Source organism: Hyla sarda, chromosome 6, assembly GCF_029499605.1.
Source record: "Hyla sarda isolate aHylSar1 chromosome 6, aHylSar1.hap1, whole genome shotgun sequence".
In the NCBI taxonomy this organism is placed as follows: Eukaryota; Metazoa; Chordata; class Amphibia; order Anura; family Hylidae; genus Hyla; species Hyla sarda.
In genome coordinates, this window is record NC_079194.1 from 74,974,946 (window position 1) to 74,998,247 (window position 23,302).

Sequence of the window (23,302 nt, forward strand, 5' to 3'; positions counted from 1 at the left end):
GGTGTACAGTGGTGCTGGCTGAAAGCCCATGTCCTGTTTTCCTCTTTCGCGGCGGCGGTTCTAGTACCCTGCTACTGGTACGAGGGGCTCAATAGAGTGACCCTGCTCATTCACCGTGCTCGGGCCAGTCATGGCGTCCTTTTTTCCTCCCCTTCCTTATGTGATGTATCAGTGGTTTTATAGGGGCAGTATGTTGTGGACTACTTGCTGTTGCTCTCACAGCCAGCATACTAACCCCCCCCCCCCCCGCCTTTTATATAGAAAGGGCAGGTTTGTTGAGTACCTGCACGGATCACTACAGCCTTTTCTCTTTCCTCTTTCACAGGGGAAGTCGTTCTGAGTCGTTAGCAGAGTAACTGTGTATCCAGGTCGGGGTTAGTGGATTCCAACTCTGGCTAATCCATGGTTCTCATTTCCATTCCCAGAAAAGGAGTGATGGTGAGATTAGTTACTATCCTGTTCTGGCTGGTTCATCAATCACATTTTTCTCCATGGAATGGCTATTAGTGGTCTTGCTACCTATTTCTATTTCCTACTATACGATGCCTGCTATTAATCATGCAGTCATTGTCCGCCCCCTGGCTTATGGGTAGGTTTTGTAGGTGGCCTACTTTTTCTCCTGTGGTCATTGCATTTCTTTTCTTCTGGGCAATCTTCTATGATCCCTCCTATGGCGTGTCCAGCCATCTCGTTGACCCCTTCCGTTACCAGAGTGGCTTGGTGGGCTGCCTGCTATCCGGATTTCAGCCATCCCGCATCTCCTTCCTACAGGGAGTTTTGTAGGTCTTGTACTGTTCCTGTTTTTGTTCTTTCAGCCGTCGTCCGACAGCCTCCTTGTAATTGATGGTTTATTTTTTTGGGGGCAGAGCATTGGTAGCTCAGTAGTACATTTCTCTCCTTCCATGCGGGAGGCCCGGGCCGACTCCCGGCATCGGCAGCACCGCTCCATCCCTGCCATCATATTCCCACCTCTGGCGGAGTGCTGCTGGACTGGCTAAGTTGCGGCTATTGCTCTCCTGGCGTTAACGTTGCCTTCCTTGTTGGCACTGCTGATGTGGTTTCTTCCTTCACCGCCCCCCTGCCTTCTTGTCATTCTCTCTCCTCTGCCTCGGTCCTGTAGTTGCGCCTGGCCTCCTGGTGGGGCTCTCCCTTCGGGCCTGTCCGGCACGCTTCTTTTCTGGCAGCTGGACTTTCCTTGCCATGTTCGTTTGCTTCATGGAATCCCTGAATTGGAGTTCTCTTGTCGCTCTCTCTTCCACGGTTGGGCCTGGCCTCGGTGATCCTGCGCCTTTGTCTTTTTTTCAGTGGTAGTGTTCACTCTCCTGCCAGGGGGGTCTCTGGCTGGTGGCCTCCGAGGCGACTGTTTCTTGTCGCATTTGGTTAGAGGTTGGACCTCTGTCTTTGCTTGGTTCCTTCCTTCCTTAGCTCCCCCCCCCATGCTTTGTGGGGTCTTCCTGGTGGTGTTTCTCCGGTCTCCTCTGGGCCTCCTCCACGTTCCTGTGTGAATGGGTATAGTTCAGTCTCTGGACTGCTCTTCCCTTCTCTATCAGTTGTTTTTCCCACCCCAGGGACTGCTTTGGGACGTCCCATGGTCTCTGTATTCCCAATAAGGCGACAGAGAAAAGGAGTTGTGTTTTTTTTTTTTTTTTTTTTTTGGCCTAACCATAAATTCTCTTTTTCGTAGCCTTTATTGGGGAACACAGCACCCACCCATTTATGGTTCCTGGTCAGGTTGTTTGTTGCTGGTTATTACTTTTGATGTCCTTCGGACGTATCTCCTTTGTTTGGCCTCTCCTACTGCTTTGTGACACATTTGATTTAGCTCAGTGCCTGTGGGTGGGTATATCCTGCTGGGAGAAGTGTCAGTCTCCTAGTGGACAGCACCATAATACCCGTGGTCTCTGTGTTCCCTAATGAAGGCTACCAGAAAGGGATTTTATGGTGAGTACAAAAAAAATCTAATTTTTAGTCCACAAATTTTCTTCAGTCAGTGGGAAGACTTGTATTGCAGCTAAATGTTAGTGTTTTAGAATGAATCACCTTGTTTGTTCTGATCTTGGAACAGTAATAAAGAAATATGACAGCTCTACATAGGGAGGTGAATCTCCAGTGTATGTAGCTGTCACTTTCACTTAGCCATAATTCATTCAAATAGACATTTATTCTAAGAACATTTTCCCTTTTTTTTGAAAGTTAAATGCAAATAGGAAAGTTTGAACAAATTTAAATTCTGGTTATATAAAGAAGTTTTCTTCATAGTGGCCACAATTGGACAGATCTTCTTGAATGTGTGGTCAGCTGGCATTCTGACTCCATCGTTGTTTCCCAACCAGTCTGCCACCAGCTATTGCTGTCTCAAAGCTGTTGCATGTCCAGACAGCCTTTGGCTATAGTTTTGCAACAGCTGGAGGCGCCTTGTTTGGGAAACACTGGACTACATAGCCTTCTGTCTGATCTTTTGTCAATGTGCAATTGTGGTCTGTCAAAGGTTTCCTTATGGGTGGTGTTTTATCCCAAAAATTTTTTTTTTGAAGTTTCTTATTAAAGGGGTACTCTGGTGCAGGACATCTTATCCTATCCTGTGGATAGAGGATTAGTGTCTGATTTCGGGGGTCTCCGACCGCTGGGACCCATCGCCATCTTATTCACAGGGGAATGGTCTGACCTCTGCTCTGTGCATGGATCACTGTCAGCCATCGCACGTGGTGGCTGACATGCCCCTCCATGTATCTTCTCTATTGGAGAGGCAGAGATACACGAATGCTGTATTTCCGACCCTCCTATAGAGATACATGGAGGGCACCTGAGTACCGCTTTATTAGTAAATACTGAAAGTATTAAAATTGGACATGACCTAAACAGTTTTTTGAAAAAATAAAACACATGCATTTATTCACATCTGTAAAGGTTGGATTTGTAATACTATAAACTTTCCTATTGCTGTTCAATGTTTGTGTAAAATGACTTTTTCATATTCCTAATACTCAGTCTTCCTTTTCAGGCTGAATTCACCATTTTGGAGGGTTCAGGATATTTCTTTATTAACAGCAGTGTCGCTAATGTCATTAATACCGCCTTACAAGAATCCAAAGGAGTTGTCACAGTGAGTACAGTTTTTGATATACCGTATTTTCCCTCATATAAGATGCTCCGGCATATAAGTCGCACCTAATTATATAGGATAAAAATCTAGAAAATAAAGATTCTGAACAAAATACAATGTAAAATATAGGACAGTGGTCTTCAACCTGCGGACCTTCAGATGTTGCAAAACTACAACTCCCAGCATGCCCGGACAGCCAACGGCTGTCCGGGCATGCTGGGAGTTGAAGTTATGCAACATCTGGAGGTCCGCAGGTTGAAGACCACTGGTATAGGAGGTAGTTCTCATGTGTCCCCGCCGCTCCGGACCCGTCACTGCTGTCCTGGATGTCGCCCTCCATCGCAGTCGCCGCGTTCCCGGGGTGTCCTCGTCACTCCGGAATGTCTCTGCTGCCGGGTATCCTCGCGCTCTGTCACCACCATGACGTCGCTACGCATGCCGCTCCTAGTGGATGACGGGACGGCGCGCGTGACGACGGAGAGCGCCGGCCATGCAGGGGATCCCGGCACGGAGCAGACACCGAGGAGGCAGGTAAGGTCCCTCCCGGTGTCCTATAAGCTGTTCGGTACGCCGCGATTTCACCGCGGCGGTCCCGAACAGCCCGTCTGAGCCGGGTTAATGTTATTTTCGCTTCAGACGCGGCGGTCAGCTTTGATCGCCACGTCTGAAGGGTTAATACAGGGCATCACCGCGATCGGTGATGTCCTGTATTAGCCGCGGGTCCCGGCCGTTGATGGCCGCAAGGACCGCCGCGATAGGTGTGTATTCGCCTTATAAGACGCACCAACTTTCCCCCCCAACTTTTTTTGTATTTTTTATTTTACTTCATCTGGTAGTACAGTGGAAAAATTTATTTTCTGATCACCTAAAAAAAAAGTTGGCTGCAACACAGAATCATTTATTAAAATAGTCTGCGTTATCTGAATCAATTTCCAATTTCTTCGGATAACACACAGTCAATTCTAATAACTAATTCAATGTTGCAATTCTGTTCAGATTTTACCTAATAGAAAACGCATGTGTAAAAACACCCCAAAAAGTCACATTGGCATTTTTAGGCATTTTTTTTTCTTTCTTTTTTTTATCTGTGAAATAAAGGCCAAACCCACAAAAAAGCAATCTTATATATAACAAGAGAAGACCTGACTCATCAACGCCCAGCCTAAACCCTTGCACCTAGAAACCTGAATTTTTGCACAGATGTTGTTTTTAAGACGTAGACAAGGAATAAAGGATTTTTCAAAATTCCACCCTTAAGGGTGTGAAAAAGGGGTTGGGTTTTTGTTTTTTTTTAAAGTCCCATACCATACAAGTCTATGGGAAATGTATGTTCCCTCATAACTTCCGTATGGCTGGAGATATTTCAATAATACCTGGTACACATATTACGGGTCGGGATGGGAGGTCGGGATATGAGGTCGAGAGAGGTCGTCTGGATAGGAGGACTGGTGGCAGTATATAAGCAGTGTTAGAAGGCGGGTTCCCCTGACCGCAGACTCTGTAGAAGTCCTCAAAGGATGTCGATCTTCAGTTCCATGAAACAGCAGATGTAATGTTTCAGGTTGTTTGGATGCCCGTAGACTTTACCCAGAGCGGCCTCATTACTATAGGATCGTAAATCTGTGTTACCCCAAATTTAACGCGAGGGAAGCCGCGGGCAAAAGCTAGTTCACACTAAAATTTAAAACCTACAGACAGAAAAACTTTCAAAATGCTGGAAAAAGCTGTGTCAATTTTTGGGCTTTTTTGTGGTATACAGTATAAAACATTTTCTTACATCTTTTAATTTAAGACAAGGATTGTTTTATTTTGTTTGGAACTGTGCACTGATTTTTATTTATAGTTGTGATTGTTGTATCATCCATCCACCCCTTTGTACCCCTGTTAGAAGATTTTATGATGTACACTGCTCAAAAAAATAAAGGGAACACCAAGATAACACATCCTAGACCACAAAATCACACAAACATTATCAGTGGAAATCAAATTTATCAACCCATGGAGGTCTGGATATGGAGTCACACTCAAAATCAGTGGAAAACCATACTACAGGCTCATCCAACTTTGAAGTAATGTCCTTAGAACAAGTCAAAATGAGTCTCAGTAGTGTGTGTGGCCTCCATGTGCCCATATGACCTCCCTGGGCATACTCCACATGAGGTGGTGGATGGTCTCCTGAGGGATGTCCTTCCAGCCCTGGACTAAAGTATCCGCCGACTCCTGGACAGTCTGTGGTGCAAAGTGGCATTGGTGGGTGGAGGGAGACATGATGTCCCAGATGTGCTCAATCGGCTTCAGGTCTGGAGAACGGGTGGGCCAGTCCATAGCATCAATGCCTTCCTCTTGCAGGAACTGCTGACACACTCCAGCCACATAAGGTCTAGCATTGTCTTTCATTAGGAGGAACCCAGGGCCAACCGCACCAGCATATGGTCTCACAAGGGGTCTGAGGATCCCATCTCGTTACCTAATGGCAGTCAGGCTACTTCTGGCAAGCACATGGAGGGCTGTGCGGCCCCCCAAAGAAATGCCACCCCACACCATTACTGACCCACCGCCAAATCAGTCATGCTGGAGGATGTTGCAGGCAGCAGAAAGTTCTCCACGGCATCTCCAGACTCTGCCACATGTGCTCAGTGTGAACCTGCTTTCATCTGTGAAGAGCACAGGGCGCCAGTGGCGAATTTGCCAATCTAGGTGTTCTCTGGCAAACATCCTGCACAGTGTTGGGCTGTAAGCGCAAGGAGTCAGTTTCTGACCGCTTGAGTGGACACATGCACATTTGTGGCCTGCTGGAGGTCATTTTGCAGGGCTCTGGCAGTGCTCCTCCTTGAACAAAGGCGAAGGTAGCGGTCCTGCTGCTGTGTTGTTGCCCTCCTATGGCCTCCTCCACGTCTCATGATGTACTGGCCTGTCTCCTGGTAGCGCCTACATGCTCTGGACACTACGCTGACAGACACAGCAAACCTTCTTGCCACAGCTCGCATTAATGTGCCATCCTGGATGAGCTGCACTAACTGAGCCACTTGTCTAGGTTGTAGACTCCATCTCATGCTACCACTAGAGTGAAAGCATTGCCAGCATTAAAAAATGACAAAAAAATTCATCAAGGAAGCATAGGAACTGAAGTGGTCTGTGTTCACCACCTGCAGAACCACTCCTTTATTGGGGGTGTCTTGCTAATTGATTAATTTCCACCTGTTGTCTGACAATTTCACATGCTGTTGTGCAAATGGAACAATCAGAGTTGCTTCCTGAGTGGACAGTGTGATTTCACAGAAGTGTGATTGACTTGTAGTTACATTGGGGGTCATTTCCTAATCTAGTCTATTCTGGGTATGCTTATAGACCAGCGTATGTGGTAGTCTCCTGTCTATTGTGCTCCTAATTTATCAAAGGTCTCACAGCCCTTGATAAATTCTGTGCTCAGACTTCAGGGTCTACAGCTTAAACTGCATTTAGACCTGCTCCAACATGGTCTGACATTTCAGCGTATTTTGGGCAGATGCATAAATTCAGCACCAATGCATTTTCCAATACATTTCCGTCTAAAATAAACTTGCATGCATCATGTTCTAAAAATCCTCTACAGCAAAAGTCGCAGAAAAGTCGCACATATTTAGACTGCGACTTTCTGTGCGACAAATTTAGACAGGAAAAACAGTCTAAATCCTTAGATAAATCTCCCCCATTGTGTTGTTTGTGTTCCCTTTATTTTTTTGAGCAGTGTATAATTGCAATGTTTTCCATTGTTTAAGCTCTCCCTCAAGTTAAGCTATCTAGAGCCCTGTTTTGGACTATTAAATTCACTAAATCAATGTATTTTCTTATGGTTTAATATCTCTTGTAGGTTTATCCTTTGCGTCCAGGAACAGTGTCAGTCATGGTTTTTGATCTTTGTTTGTCCTTCCCTGCACCAGCCACAGTTAACGTTCATGTGTCAGATATTCTCCAGGTGGATGTTAGGGTAGTCGACAAGGTAATATTGTTTATCTACATTCATTACATGAATTTTTAGTTATTGTCTCCTTTATAATTCTGAAAATTGCAATAAATAAAATTGCTAAATTATTTGGTAACTTACAATATTACTAGCATACAAGTGCGTTTGTGATTATTAAAAAAAAGAGAATTTTTACATTATGTAAGGGTGCATTCACACCATTTTGGGCCTCTGGGACTGTTCTGTTTGCAGAAGCTGCAAATCGTCTGCCAGATGTCAGTGTATGCTCCCCTTTCATTCGAATGACCCGAACGTTTTAAGTTTAAGTTCAGGTCATTTTCTGAGTGAATCTGACTGACTAGTCAAAAGTCTGAGCTTGGAAAGTGAACAAAATGTAGTCCCTAACTACGTTCAGAACATTGTATTGAATGGGATCCATGACACTCTGTGCACGGATACGTTAGCAGACTATTTTTGAGCTTCTGCAAATGTATTTGTGTCATGGAGGGACAAATCATGATGTCACTCCACCCTAAAAAAAAGTGTTAAACAAATAACTCAATAGTTAGATTTAGCTGACAACCAGATATGATACAGTATTAAAGCATTTCAAGAAACTACTAACAAAGCTTTCTCAACTAATAAAGGTAGAAATTGGGAAGACTGTTAAAGCCTATGTGAGGGTCCTGGACTCTTTTCAAAAGCCATTTCTTGCTAAATATTTTGCCTATATGAACTTGGACCTGGGTTCGTCCTCACAGATTGTGTCCATCAGGTGAGTATATTGTATAAACTTTTACAGAAGCTCTGGAAACCTGTTCCATCGGAGGCCCATATGGGAGCTCCAGTGCAGGGTCTGTTCCATAGACAGACAATGGGACTGGATGGTTGCACAATGTGCACAGACAGGTCATGTTGACTTTGAATTGCTTTCTGTTGTGTTGCTGGAGTTAAGCAGACAAAGAATAAAAACCTGCAATAATTTATTTTTCTCCGCTCAACTACCCTCAATTGAAATCAGTTCTTTGATTTTTCATCTAGCCGAGCACTGAATGAGAAAGTGGATGAATTTACTGCAGTCTTTGCTATCCGCGGTCTGGCCATAGGACAAACAAGTCTCACTGCATCTGTTGTCGACCAAGCTGCCAGCAGAATAGATTCTTCACCTAAACCATTGGAGGTAAATAGTTTTGGGAAGACATCGATGTTGCCTGCAATATCTCATTGCTTGATGTTCTGTACTCTCACTAGTGTAAACTGAGCATTCTAGTCGATTGTGTGAAAAATATAAAAATGTTTGCTATATATATCCAAAGTGTACAGATGAACATAATAAAGTCTAATGCATTTAGATTTTTTTTTTTCATGGAAAGAAGTGAATTGCTTCACTATTGAGTATTTGTGATTATTTAATTAGTGTGATAAATTGGGTAAACTGATTTGCCAGGCATTTGATTCACGGTTTGCAGATTTAAAGAAGCACTAAACACATACAATCATTGCAAATTTTTCTTTCTAATCTCATAGTTTCCTTTGAATTTATGTTGTCTTATTGGAATTAAAACTGAGAAATCAGCGTAACAAAGATCAGAAAAAAAATACACCTCAAACACAGGTTCTCTCAATATTTTATATCTTTCTGTAAGACAACTGTCAGGAAGCTGAGCTTTTTTCTTTTGGCTTGTGTGCAGTAGGATGCAGTTATTTAAGCACAGACCCTCTGTTTATGGGTATTCCCATCTCGCAAGGATTAACGGAGAAGTATCATGCAGCATGGACCTAGCCGAAAGCCATAATCCAGACGAAATTAGAACATATCATTAGGAATCAATTTCTTGTGTTCTACTTTAGGATTTCTGTTTTAGGAATAAGCAGAAAATCCTGAAGTTTATCAAGTTTATTCGGTCGTTCTTCATTCGGGGACACCGATACTGATGGTTATATGCTCTTGCCACTAGGAGGTGCCGACACTAGGAAAAAAGACGGCTCCTCCCTGGCAGGATATACCCACCCACTGGATGTGAGGAAATCCGTTTTAGCTAGTGTCAATAAGAGGCAAGACACAGGTCTGGTGCTCTCCACATCTGGTCTCCTTTATTATTTTCTAGTAAGGGCTGTTTAGTTTTTTCCTCCCTCTTGTTTCTCTTTTTTTTTTTTTTTTTTATTAAAGGTTGGGGTTCAGGAGCATGGCACTACCTGGTCCCCCATATGCGACAAAGGGGCACGGAACATAAGAGCGTGGGCCGTCAACCCCTTCTCGCCAACGGCCAGTGTCTGGCTGGCAACCCCTGCTCGCCCCGCTATCTTAGCCTGGTATGATGCAGCGTGGCCATATGCTGGTTGAAGACGTCTGGGTGAGTATAAGAAAATGGCATCCGCAGGTGAGTGTTTCCCTCTCCTCTCCCCTCATCACTCCCCCTTCCTTTGCAAAAGGAGTTATCTTCCGGCTCACCCCTGGAGGAGTTATCTTCCGGCTCACCTCTGAACAGCCTTGCTGTTCCTCTGTTTCTATATTCACCCACTTTTAGGGGATTTAGAGGGTTATGGCAGCACATGGCTCCACTCTTCTTCTCGCCCTAAGCCAGTGCGCTTACCGGAGGCCAGGTAGCGCCTCCTCTTAAGGTTCAGAGGGATATGGCGGCAGGTAGCTCCGCCTTTTTTCTCCCTCTGAGCAGCATGTGAATTGGGAGGTCAGGCAGCTCCTCCTCTCCAGGTTTGCACACCCCACGGATCTTTACTGCGACCAGTACCTGCGGCCCTGAAAACACGCACCTCCAGTGGCGTTAGCTCCGCTTTTCCACCATTGCGGGGGTCGGAGGCGCTTTGTAGCCTGAGCGGCTCCGTTGGCTTTCCTGGCTTCAGCCTGGCGGTAGCTCGCCCAGCCCGGACTGCTCTTGTTCCCTGGTCGCAGAGCTGTGCGGCGGCTTTGCAGGTGCTGCAGAGCATGCTGCTCTGTGCCGTTGCCACTCCTAGGGCTGCCGGGTGCATTTCCTTAGTGTCCCTGCTTGAGGGACATGGTTCGGCATCCTTGCATGTCTATCAGATGAGTCAATGGGGCAAAGTTATTGCCTGTCTGACTTGGGCCCCTATCAACAGCGCCTGGAGGGGCACTCATCCCGTCAGACTATTGTCTGTATGGTCTCTGCCGCCATCTATCTCCCTATCTCGCCATGTGCTTGGCTGGGGTTTCTCCCATACCTCACCGTTGGTGTGAGGAATCTGTAAAGGGTCCCTGCAGGTACGAGGGACTGATGCCAGTAAGCCAGACATTGTCTGTCTGCATGGTTCCCTATTCCACCGGGTTGCCCATCTGATTGGCCGCACTACTGTGCCACACTTTCTGTGGGAGGGTTCAAAGGAGTGACACTGCGTGTTCAGGAATCCTCTCCAGTCAGCTAGACAGACGTTTCCTCTTGACCCCCCCCCCTGTTTTCCCCTCAACTAGGGGGACTCTTTTGCTGAGCATTTTCTACTACTCTCTCTTCCCACTCTATAGGTGCAAAAGGAAAGAAAGAAAAGGAGGACGGCGCCTCGCGTAATTCTGTGGGGTCAGATGGCCCGATAAAATGATATGCAGATTTGCTCACCTTTTGCAAATCTTGGTTTTATGCGTGTCAGTAAGGGTGGTCTTTGCTAGAATCATTGGCTGCTGCCTGCAGTCGGGAGTCTGCAAGGAGAGAGTGCGACGCTGAGAGGAAAGAAGTTCTGCGGTGGCGCTGCCCTGGATAGCAAGCAAGGTCTGGATACGTAATTTTCCAACGAAAAAGCGTTTATTGAGACATACATAAAGTGATAGACATGTGCAAGACGCATTTCGAGAGGGAGCCCCCTCTTTCTCAATTGCTTGTGACGACAGCTGGTCTTGCCACAGTCTTGTTTGGGCCTTGCCTTTGCTCTCTCTTCCTCCCTCGGTGCAATTTTTCATCCTTCCATTTGAGTGTCAGTTGCGCTGCACTGATGCCTCAGTCTTCTGGAATAAACTTCCTGTGCCCAGAAATTGGGAGTCCCACCTGGGTTCCTTTTTGTTTCCCCTCCATTCCTTTCCTGACGGGATGTTGCTTCAAAGTGCTCTGGTCTGCTCGGACCACTGGGGTCCATGGCCGGTTAGTCTCCTTGTCCTTAGTGATGATGAGGTCTTGGGCATGTGTAGCAATCCTGCCTAGACTTCTCTGCGATCCCATTTGTGGGGGGGGGGGGGGGGGGTTTCTGTACCGCACTTCTTCTCTTCTCAACTCTGAAGTTTGTCACCCGGAGTGTTTTGCGGTCATTGGGTTTACTTACCCTTCGGGTGTAAGTCTTCCAGGAGACCCACTTCCTATGTCGGCTACTCCGGTGTTCCGGGTCTTGGTCGTTTTATTATTTTGCATATGTCTTCTAGATGACTCTGGACCCTCCAGTTCCTATGCCTGTCGCTCCGGTGTTCCAGGATTCCCCTTTTCAGGGCATTCCGCTCCATTTTTGACCGTTATTACCTTCCGTCGCCTCCTTCGGAGTCCATGTACTCCGTGATAGAGGACGTAACGGTCATCCGGTTGCACCAGTCAAGCTAATTTTGCCTTCTGGGTGCTCGTGGCGGGCTCTTGGGGACAGGGGTTTTGGGTCTGCAGATGTTCAGGTCATTGATCTTATGCACCGGGCCTCTCTAGAGCCGGTTTCCGTCTAGTTCTTTTTTTCCAGTGGTTTTTCTGGTCTCCACCTTCTGTGCTCGCCTTCTGCTCAGGCATACGCTGTTCCCCCTGTTTTTTTCCGCCATGTTCTCTTGAATCGGTTGACTCTTGATGGGTTCTCTTGTGATGCCCCTTTTTTCCATTTTTTTTGTTTTGCAACCAGGCTAGCCCTCTTTCTGGTTCTGTGTTCCTTGGAGTTAATTCCTACCTCCTTCCATGATGGTTCCGGCCCATCTGGCTTCCTAGTTGTGCTTTTCTTGTCTCTATATGGACCGTAGGTTTAGAGTCTCTGAAAAGGATGGTCCCATCCTTTGGCATCCTAGTCCTTCTCCATGGATGGGGGTTCTTCCGGGAGCTCAGTTTGTGGGCCTTGGTTGTTTCTGCCCGGGATCTCTGCCGCAGGCCTTATTGTTGAGTGGGTTCAGTCTCTGGACTGATTCCCTTTCACTGGTGGTTTTTTCACGCCCTAGGGGACTGCTTTGGTACGTCCCATCAGTATCTGTGTCCGCCAATGAAGAGCGACTGAGAAAATATTTTTTTTTCTTTTGTAGTCACTGTAAAATCTTTCTTACAGCCTTCATTGGGGGACACCGCACTCACCAATTTCTTAATTTTTTGTCCGGATTATCTTTTTCCGTTTATTGGGTTTTTATCGGGATTCCTTTCTAGGGTCCTTCGGACATATTTCTTTGTTGGCTTCTCCTACTGCTTTGTGACTAAACTGATTACCTCACTTCCAGTGGGCGGGATATCCTTCTAGGGAGGAGCCGACTTTTTTTTCATAGTGTCAGCGCCTCTTAGTGGCAAGAGCATATACCCATCAGTATCTGTGTCCCCCAATGAAGGCTACGAGAGAGAGATTTTATGGTGAGTACAAAATAATCTTTTTTTTTTTTTTTTTTTTTTTTTTTTCAATTTATCAGGAAATAAGGAATATGATATGCTCATTCAGAAGTATTCAGCAGATACCTGGATCTCACATCTTGTCCCTTTTTTATGTCACAGGTTTTCCCTCCATTCCAACTTTTGCCTAGACGGATTATACTCCTTATTGGTGCTATGATGCAGGTGAATATTTCAGAATGGGGATAATGTTAATGTGGGTGATTGGAGACCTCTGAAAGATTTCTGACATCTGAATATGTATTAAAATAAATCCTCTTCTGTTATCTAGATAACTTCAGAAGGAGGCCCACAGCCTCAGTCCAACATCATTTTCTCGATCACGGATGAGAATGTTGCATCTGTAAGCAATAGTGGATTGGTGAAAGGGGCAAAAGTTGGAAATGTTACTGTGACTGGTGTCATTCAAGCTGTTGATGCTGAATCTGGAAAAGTGGCCATAGTTTCTGAGGTAATTTCTTTTTGTGGAGATGACTGGGTAATAGAATGAATGGTCAGCAATGATACTGAGAAAGCTACACCTGCACTATGGGGGTCTGTGGGTGATTTTTCTTTAAATTGCAATGTCTTAAATTGATTTGTTTAGTACTGCCGTGTGTTGACCGCCCTTTTTCAGATGTTACCTTTGTCTACCACATCAGAAATAAGTGAAATGTGACATTCCACTCGGGGTACTACGCAGGTTAATCCCTGCTAATCTGTACTGCACACCATTCTTCTCTCTTCTCTCAGATTTGTAAATGACTTCTGTTAAAAAAATTTTTAATCCTTCCAGTACTTATCAGCTTCTGTATGCTCCACAAGAAGTTATTTTCTTTTTAAATTTCCTTTCTGCCTGACCACAGCGCTCTCTCCTGACACCTCTGTCCATTTTAGGAACTGTCCAGAGTAGGAGCAAATCCTTCTAAAATACCTATCCTGCTCTGGACAGTTCCTGACATGGACAGAGAGGTGTCAGCAGAGAGCACTGTGGTCAGACAGAAAGGAAATTCAAAAAGAAAGGAACTTCCCATGGATCATAAGTACTGATAAGTACTGGAAGGATTATTCTTTTTTAATAGAAGTAATTTACAAATCTGTTTTAACTTTCTGGCAACAGTTGATTTAAAAAAAGTAAAAAAAAATTTCCAGTGGAGTACCCCTTTTAAGGACCCAACCAAATTCTTTTTTGCATTTTTGGTTTTTTTTTCCTCCTCACCTTTAATGAGCCATAACTCTTTTATTTTCCCATCCACAGACCCATATGAGGCTTGTTTTTTTTTTTTTTTGCATGACCAATTGTACTTTGTAATGACATCTTTCATTTTACCCTAAAATGTATGGTGCAACCAAAATTAGTATGTTTTACAATGGCATACCACTGATCAGTAATATCGGCAGTCTAATTCTCTGGTCTGCTAGAAGACAAACCAGAGCAGCAGATCAATGGAGCCACCGGGAGGCAGGTAAGGGGACCTCTGACGGCTACCCTGACCAAACCCCTGCATTTTTGCTGCAAGTGTTCCAATCAGCTGCCTGCAGCACCACTAATACTGCAGATGCCATGATCGGTATAGGTCAGGGCATCTGAGGGGTTAATAGCGGATATCAGCATGATCACTCATGTCCGCCATCACCGGTGGGTCCCTGGCTGCTTATGGCAGCTGGGACCTGCCGTGCATGTAGCGTGCAACACTCCTGCGCTCTCTTCATGTATAGGACGTAACTAAGTACTGGTGCATTTAGTACCAGCACACAAAGACATTCATTTAACCTCTTGGGGACGCAGGGCATATGCATCCGCCCTGCATCCCTGGTCCTTAAGGACTCAGGGCGTACCTGTATGCCCTGAGAATTTCCTGTCCCCGCTGCTCACCGGGTGGGGACCTGACCGGATGCTTGCTGAAATCATTCAGCAGGCATCCTGGCACATCGCCGAGGGGGGGTCCTGATTAGGGATGTCCCGATACCATTTTTTTAAGACCGAGTAAGAGTACCGATACTTTAATTCAAGTACTCGCTGATACCAAGTACGAGTACTTAAATTTTAAAGGGAATCTGACACCAGGGTGACCCGGTTTCTGGCGCTGTTTACCGTATGATATGTGGGTCCTTGTTGTGTACAATGGAGGCGGCTGCTGTAGTATGAGCCAAGATTTCTCTCTTCTCCATTGGACAGAACAGGGAATTTGCATTGGCAGTGAGACCGATGACCACATGGTGAGCAGCGGCAGAAACCGGGTCTCCTGCACCACCTATAAATTCAAGTTAGTGCAGGTGACTGCTGTAAGATTGTCTTTAATAGTAGGTAGTATCCCCCTGCAGACATTAGCAGCAACCCCCTTGTAGACAGCAGCCCCCCCCTATAGACTGCATGCCCCCTGTAAACATAAGTAGCAGCCCCCCTGCAATAGCAGCCTTCAGCCTTCAAAACTACAACTCTCAGCATGCCCTTAGGCTGTCAATGCATGCTGATTGTTGCAGTTTTGCAACAGCTGGAGACACACTGGTAGGTGAAACAGAGTTTGCAACCAGTGTGCCTCCAGCTGTTGCAAAAATACAACTCCCAGCATGCACTGAGAGACTGTACATGCTGGGAGTTCTAGTTTTGCAACAGTTGGAGGCACACTGGTTGAGAAACACTGAGTTAACAAACTCTGTTTCGCAACCAATGTGCCTCCAGCTTTTGAATAACTACAACTCCCAGCATGTATGGTCTGTCAGTGCATGCTGGGAGTTGTAGTTTTGCAACAGTTTCCCAAACAGACACCCTGTTTGGGAAACACTGCCATAGGGTATTTTTGTGGTGGATTCAAATCCCCAATTTAGGCCTTAAATGCGCATGGTGCTCTCTCCTTGAAATACAACAGGGCTCCGAAGTGAAACAGTTTAGGGCCACATATGGGGTATTTCCGTACTCGGGAGAAATTGCGTTTCAAATTTTGGGGGGCTTTTTCTCCTTTTACCCCTTATGAAAAGGTAAAGTTGGGGTCTATACCAGCATGTTAGTGTAAAAAAAAAAAAAAAGTTTTCACACTAATGCTGGTGTTGCCCCATACTTTTTATTTTCACAAGGGGTAAAAGGAAAAAAAGACCCCAAAAATTGTAACGCAATTTCTCCTGAGTACAGAAATACCCCATATGTGGGGCGTAAAATGTTCTGCGGACGCACAAGACTCAGGAATGAGAGCGCACTATGTACATTTGAGGTCTAAATTGGTGATTTGCACAGGGGTGGCTGATTTTACAGTGCTTCTGACATAAACGCAAAACAATAAATACCCACATGTGGACCCCACTTTGGAAACTGCATCCCTCACGAAACGTAACAAGGGGTATAGTGAGCCTTTACACCCCGCAGGTGTTTGACAAATTTTCGGTAAAGTTAGATGTGAAAATTAAAAAAACATCACAATTTGTGTTACCCTACATTTTTCATTTTCACAAGGGAGAATAGGAAAAAGCCCCCCAAAATTTGTAACCCCATTTCTTCTGAGTAAGAACATACCCCATATCTGGATGTTAAGTGCTCTGCGGGCGAACTACAATGCTCAGAAGAGAAGGAGCGCCATTGGGATTTTGGCAAGAGAAGTTGTCTGAAATTGAAGGCAATGTGTGTTTACAAAGCCCCCATAGTGCCAGAACAATGGACCCACCCCACATGTGACCCCATTTTGGACACTACACCCCTCACATAATATTATAAGGGGTACAGTGAGCATTTACGCCCCACAGGTGTCTGACAGATTTTATGAACAGTTGTCCATAAAAATTTAAAATTAAATTTTTCATTTGCACAACCCACTATTCCAAAGATCTGTCAAATGCCAGTGGGGTGTAAATGTTCACTGCAAAATGTGGTCAAATGTAGGGGGTCCACTGTTCTGGCACCACGGGGGGCTTTGTAAACGCACATGGCCACCCACTTCTATTCCAATCAAATTCTCTCACCAAATGCTCAATGGTGCTCCTCCTCTTCTGAGCATTGTAGTTCGCCCGCAGAGCCCTTTACATCCACGTATGGGGTATTTCCCTGCCTTTGGGAGGCTTTTTCTCCAATTACCCCTTGTGAAAATGAAAAATTTGGCGTTAACACCAGCATTTTAGTGGAAAAAAATCTAATTTTTCATTTTCACGTCCAACTTAAGCAGAAATTTGTCAAGCACCTTTTTTTTTTTCTTTTTTTTTTTTTTTTTTATCAACTGGCTCCAGAAAGTTAAATAGATTTGTAAATTACTTCTATTAAAAAATCTTAATCCTTTCAATAATTATAAGCTACTGAAGTTGAGTTGTAGTTTTCTGTCTGGCAACAGTGCTCTCTGCTGACATCACTGCTTGTCTCAGGAACTGCAGAGAGTAGAATAGGTTTGCTATGGGGCTTTCCTTCTAAACCGGGCGGTTCCCGAGACACGTGTCATCAGAGAGCACTTAGACAGAAAAGAACAACTAAACTTCAGCATTTTCTCCTATAACCCCTTGTAAAAATGTAAAATTAGGGGGAAAACCATCATTTTAGTGAAAAAAATAATTATTTACACATCCGACTTTAACGAAAAGTCGTCAAACACCTGTGGGGTGTTAAGGCTCATTGGACCCCTTGTTATGTTCCTTGGGGGGTGTAGTTTCCAAAATAGTATGCCATGTGACATACCCCCCCAAAAACCATTTCAGAAAAACTCCCTCTCCAAAATACCATTGTCACTCCTTCCCTTCTGAGCCTTGTAGTGCACCCACAGAGCACTTGACATCCACATATGAGGTATTTCCTTACTCGAGAGAAATTGGGTTACATTTTACCCCATGTAAAATGTAAAAAATTGGGTCTACAAGAACATGTGAGTGTAAAAAATGAAGATTTTGAATTTTCTTTATCTTGCTGCTATTCCTGTGAAACATCTAAAGGGTTAACACACTTTCTGAATGGGATTTTGTATACTTTGGGGGTGCAGTTTTTATAATGGGGTCATTTATGGGGTATATCTAATAGGACCCCTCAAATCCACTTCAAAACTGAACTGGTCCCTTTGAAGCCCTCTGGTGTCTTCCAAAAGTAAAAACATGTCAACTTCATGAAGCAAATATAAAGTAGACATATTGTATATGTGAATCAATATATCATTTATTTGCAATATCTGTTTTCCTTACAAGCAGAGAGTTTCAAAGTTAGAAAAATGCTAAATTTTCATGAAATTTGCGGATTTTTCACCAAGAAAGGATGAAAATTTACCACTGTGTTTAAAGTAGAATATGTCACGAAAAAACAATCTCGGAATCCGAATAATTGGTAAAAGCATTCCAGAGTTATTAATGCATAAAATGACAGTGGTCAGAATTGCAAAAAATGGCTTAGTCCTTAAGGTGAAAATAGGCTGAGTCCCTAAGGGGTAAAGTCCATAGTCTAAGGGGTTAAATTAGGGCCCCCAGGCCCTTTTTTTTCCCCTCATCTGTGTTTTTCTGCCCCAGGGATCCTATCTGCTCAGATGGGTGCATCACTCTCTTAGTTTAGGTGCCTCTCCTGGGGACAGATGCTTTGGCATCCTTCCAAATTTGACTTTCTTTCTAGGATTTTCACATGGTGAATAACACACCCATCCTATGATTTTCCTGTATTTATGAACATTTCTCTTTTTAGGATGAAGTACAAGTTGAGGTAATTCAGCTTAAAGGTGTTCGTATTCAAGCCCCGGTGACCAGAATGAAAAGTGGCACACAGGTGAGAAGTGACGGTGTATTTACTGGACAAGCACAGGGAGCATGGCGGACTTATATGAATCTTAGAAAATAGGGTTGTATCAGTAGATATAAGCTGTTGAGTAACTAATCTGAATATTTTTTTGTGTGTCTCCTGCCAGATGCCAGTCTATGTGATGGGAATCTCTAGTAGCCAGACTCCATTCACGTTTGGTAACGCTGTTCCTGGTCTCACTTTCCACTGGTCAGTAATAAAAAGGGATTTTGTAGAGGTGAAGAGCAGGCATGATGAGGTAAGGAGAGTTTTGTGTAAGAAACAACCCTATACTAAAATGTAATTCTGTGGAAGGCTCCAATTGCATACTTAGACACATCTTCCCCAATGTTGCTATTTGATCTAAAAGTGGACCTGTCAACTAGAAAACAGGTGCCCAAATAAGCACATGGCTAATAGGGTTAATCATTATGATTCCGGGTATATCTTATGTCAATATTCTTTCCAGTAATATAGTAAAACCCAGTTGTCAAAGTTTATTTGTGAATTTCTGGGAAGATTAACATATAAAAGGGCAATTAATAAAAAGTTAGAGAATTCAGAATTCTTTAGCATGAGCAAATGCAGTGTGCTTTTAGATATGTATCAAGACTGGTGTATGATGAAGTTATAGTATAGAAAATAATACAAATTTAGAAAGTTGATTTATTTTGCATTTATGAGGTAAGTTGACAAGAATCCATATTGTACAGTAACAGCTAATTCATATAGACACTAATAAAACATCAACCTATCCACCACACACACACACACACACACACACACACACACACACACACACACACACACACACACACACACACACCTTTTATTTGTACTAGGATTGGGTTCAGTAAAAGCTAATTTTTTATTTAGCATTACATATATAGATTTATGATAAAAATAGTAGTAAAGCCTGGATTATGCAAAATTGTGTTTAAAGGTAACCTGCATGAGCCACAAGTTGTTGGGGGGTCGGCAGTCTGCATCTCCCCGCTGTGCTGGCCTTGATTGATAGATCACTCCCTATACCCAAACAAGGAGAGATCTATCAACAAGGCCAGTGGAGAGAAGCCACTGATGTCTGTCCTGATGACACATGGTTCAGGCAGCACTAACGGTGTTATCCAGGAATAGAAAAACACAGCTGATTTCGTTCAAAAACACCTCCCCGTCTGTCCTCACGTTGTGTGTGGTTTTACAACTTGGCTCCATTCACTTCAATGAAACTGAGCTGCAGAACCACACCCAACCTGGAGACAGACAGGGAGTGTTTTTTGACAGAAATTAGCTGTGTTTTTCTATTCCTGGATAACCCCTTTAAAGTGATGACAGGCTCATTAAGGTGATTAAGAGGTTTTCCTGCAGTAGAGCAATTGACTATGATATAATTTGTTATAAAGTATATGATAAGAAGGTTTGGAGCAAGAGCTAATACTTTCTCCAGAGTGTATTGTTATCTACTCTCCAGACATGTAGTATTTAAGAATAGATAATTGTTCTTCTCTGACTTTCTCTTGCCAGGCATCTATAAACCTTCCAGAACAATATAACTTTGCTATGAATGTTTATGCCAAAATGAGGGGGAAAACTAATCTCAGAGTGACCGTACGAGCGACAGATCCTTTGGCAAATCAGTTCTTCGGCCAGGCCCAGGAATTGTCAGATGAGATTCAGATTCAGGTAATAGATCTGAAAACTTGTTTCTAATTTTCTGTCCCCCTCTGTTACAGATGACTTGTATCATTATATGGGCAGATGTATGAATACTCTATAATTGTCTCCATACATACTGTAGTGATTGAGTTAATGGAAATTTCTTGATTAAAGTGATTTAATGGATCTTTTTTGTTAATTATTTGCTTCTCCTCAGGATAGGCCATCAATATCGATGGTTTGGGAGTTAGACAACAGGCCCCATCCCTCCTGACCAATCAGATCCGTGGTGCTTTCTATACACAGTGTATTGAGCCAGAAAGAGAGACCTCTACTGTGCCAAATTACTGCAGCTCACATACCATTGGGGTGACCTGCAGTAATCCAACATTGCCAATAGTTTTCTGGAAGCCATCTGTTCCTTTTGTCCATACACTATGGTGTATGCTGGGTGTCAGACCCTCACCAGTCACATGTTCATGGCCTATCAGTAGAGACCATAAATAAATTTAAAAAAATAAAATCATGGATAACACCTTTTGGGTTTTGTTACTGCTGACTATAATATCTGTATGTTTCTACCATTCAAACTGCAACTTCTTGTTCTAGGTGTTTGAACGATTGAATTTAATAAACCCAAACATAGAAGTTGAGCAGATCCTCATGTCTCTACATTCCAACTTGAGGCTTCAAACAAATAGGTAAGATCATTGTTTTTGAATGCATTTGTGTAATAGAAGGATGTAAATTTACTATTTACTACTTTATTGAAAAAGGAAGAGCGAGGTTATATATAAATGAATTATAAAATTACATACAATTACTTAAAACTGTCCATAAACACATGGAACAAGAACCAGGGTACTAAGCAACACCAGCACATAGCTACAACTTCCAGTGACATTTATAATCTGCTGTGCGAGATGACCTCACCACGGGTTCAGATCTGGAGAAATGTATTCTGGGAATCAGACATAGAATACCTAGAGCTTGCTGTGTGATATTTTTACTGGGTTTGTATGTTTAGCTTGTACTCTAGGAAAACTCCAACATACACAGTAAATGTCAATAACCCCTTAGAGACCAAACATACTGTCTGTCCCGTATACATAGGCATACCGAGGCCATAAACATATGAACAGTGCCTAACTTGCTTGGTATTCACTACAAACTGTTTTGGTAGTTAGGAAAATACAAGAAGTTTATGAAAATACTCCCATAAACCATAGTAAACATCTCCATCTGCTAAATTTTTCAGATATAGAAACCTTTCTAAAATTTGCTGTCCAGGTGAAAATCTTTGTAATGGTGCATTCACTTCACAGTTTGGGCATACTGCAGCCAAGAGAGAATTTAAAATTTGGCTGCTGCCTTATCCTCCGGATCCCGTTCATTTCAGTGAGCCTGATGGAGCCAGCTAGTGACTCCGGTCGGGTCATTTTTGGACCCTCTCAGTTTCTGTTGCCGGACTGAAAACCATGGTCTGCAGCGGTTCCAGTCTGGCAACAAAAACTGATATTTCTCGAGTGCTTCATTGGGGGACACAGGACCACGGGTTATATGCTGCTGCCACTAGGAGGCTGACACTAGACAAAACAAAAAACAGTCGGCTCCTCCCAGCAGGGTATATAACCCGCCTCTGGACACAGCATACCTCCGTTTTGAGCTTAGTGTCAAGGAGGCAGACACAGGTCTGGTTGCTCCAGACCTGGTCTTTTTTATTATTTTCTTAGTTAGGGCAAAGTTAGATTTTCTTTCCCTTTTTTTTTATTTTCTCTAGCGTGGGGCGACTGGAGCATGGTGCTACCTGATCCCCCCCCCCCCCCCATTTGCGAGTTAGAGGCACGAGCATTTCTGAATGACCCGTTAACCCCTCCTCTCCAACGGCCAGCGGCAGGTGTACACCCTGGGTCTGGGTTCCCCAAGACCCCTGTTCGCCCCTTGGGGCTAAAGGCAGGGGTCCTATGCTGGTGAAGTCAGATGGAGATCCTGAGGTAAATGCCCTAGGTGAGTAGGGTCCCCCTCTCCCCCTTCCCCCCGTGGGCTTTGGCTAGGGATTAAGGGGTTAACAGGGGTTGAATAGGGAGTTTTTTTTTATTTATTTCTTAGAACTACTAGGCTGAGGTTCCTCTTAACTAGAAGAACCTCAGCCTGGCCGGCAGCTGCCGGCTTGCACTGTCTCCCCTGCAGCGAGGGAGGGAACGGAGCTCCCGGCAGGGCAGACAGCATAGACTCTCGGCTTGAGTCGCAGGCGGAACTATGCCTGCGGCTCGGGCTCCCCTTGTCGGGAGTGAGCGGAGTTCCGCTCACTCCCGGTTCCCCGACGCCTCCGCAGCACAATTATGTGCTACGGATTGCAGCGCCGCTCGGAGACCTTATCCAAGCCGCAGGGCTCAAAATTGAGCCCGCGGCTTGGGCCTAGAACGGAGCATAGCTCCGTCCCGACCTCACTCGCGGCTGCGTCCGCAACATGATTACAGGAGGTAGGGGTGGTCCCTCCCCCTCCGGCCGGCCGGCACAGCTGATTCCTACTGGATAGGGGCGGGGTTGATTAGGGGGAAGGCCAGGGAGTCTGCAGCGCGCGCAAACATCTATAAAGTGCACGCTGCGGGCTCAGTAGCTGTCAGAAGCCGACAGCATACACAGTTCGGCTGCGCTACTCTCCAGGGACACAGGACCCGTAAGTTTTGCTGTGTCCACTAAATTGATACTTAGCGCAATGTCTGACCCCCCCCCCTCCCTCCAGGCAGGTGACCATTCCCTTGGTCACTTACTATACCTGTGCTACCTGTTTGAATAAACTCCCATGCGGTTCGGATAATCCTATTTGCCTATCCTGTAAGTCCTTGCGTGCCACCCTCTCCCTGGCTGCCGCTCAGGATGGGGCCCCCACTGGCGGACGGTCTGACCCACCGCCAGAATGGGTCGCCTCTCTTGCCCAATCCATCTCTAACTTGGCCAAGGTTTCCCAGGACATGGTCTCGGCCATGGGGCGGTCTTCCATCCCCTCGGCCCCCAGGGAGTCCACATCAGATTCTCCCTCTCGCCCTACCCTACGGCCCTCTCGGGACCATCCAGGGCGCCTCTCCTCTGCTTCCTCTCTTGAGCCAGTCCAGGCCGGATCTTCCCGCCATAGTCCCTCTCGGGATCACCGGGCGCCTTCTCCCAGGGAGCGCTCTCGATCTCCTCTTCCCTGCTCCTCCCGGTCCAGGACCCCCTCGGGGCGTTCCCGGTCTCCGGGGGAATTAGAGTATTCAGACGCAGAACCCTCTGCTGACTCGGAAGAACTTTCCCGTATGTCAGACATGGTGGAAACTCTGGTGTCA

At 44.9% G+C, this 23,302-nt stretch overlaps 1 protein-coding gene across 1 annotated transcript in view; it reads left to right on the forward strand.

Moving 5' to 3' along the window:
* The window catches only part of LOC130275783 (nuclear pore membrane glycoprotein 210-like), a 134,070-nt gene that overhangs the window by 60,814 nt on the left and 49,954 nt on the right, over positions 1-23,302 (forward strand). Inside the window, exons 20-29 of the mRNA XM_056524188.1 lie at positions 3,002-3,103; positions 6,954-7,082; positions 7,694-7,821; positions 8,088-8,226; positions 12,719-12,781; positions 12,888-13,067; positions 18,228-18,308; positions 18,448-18,579; positions 19,845-20,003; positions 20,586-20,677. Coding sequence (XP_056380163.1) covers positions 3,002-3,103; positions 6,954-7,082; positions 7,694-7,821; positions 8,088-8,226; positions 12,719-12,781; positions 12,888-13,067; positions 18,228-18,308; positions 18,448-18,579; positions 19,845-20,003; positions 20,586-20,677 — 1,205 coding nt within the window. The remainder of the gene's footprint in view (positions 1-3,001; positions 3,104-6,953; positions 7,083-7,693; positions 7,822-8,087; positions 8,227-12,718; positions 12,782-12,887; positions 13,068-18,227; positions 18,309-18,447; positions 18,580-19,844; positions 20,004-20,585; positions 20,678-23,302) is intronic.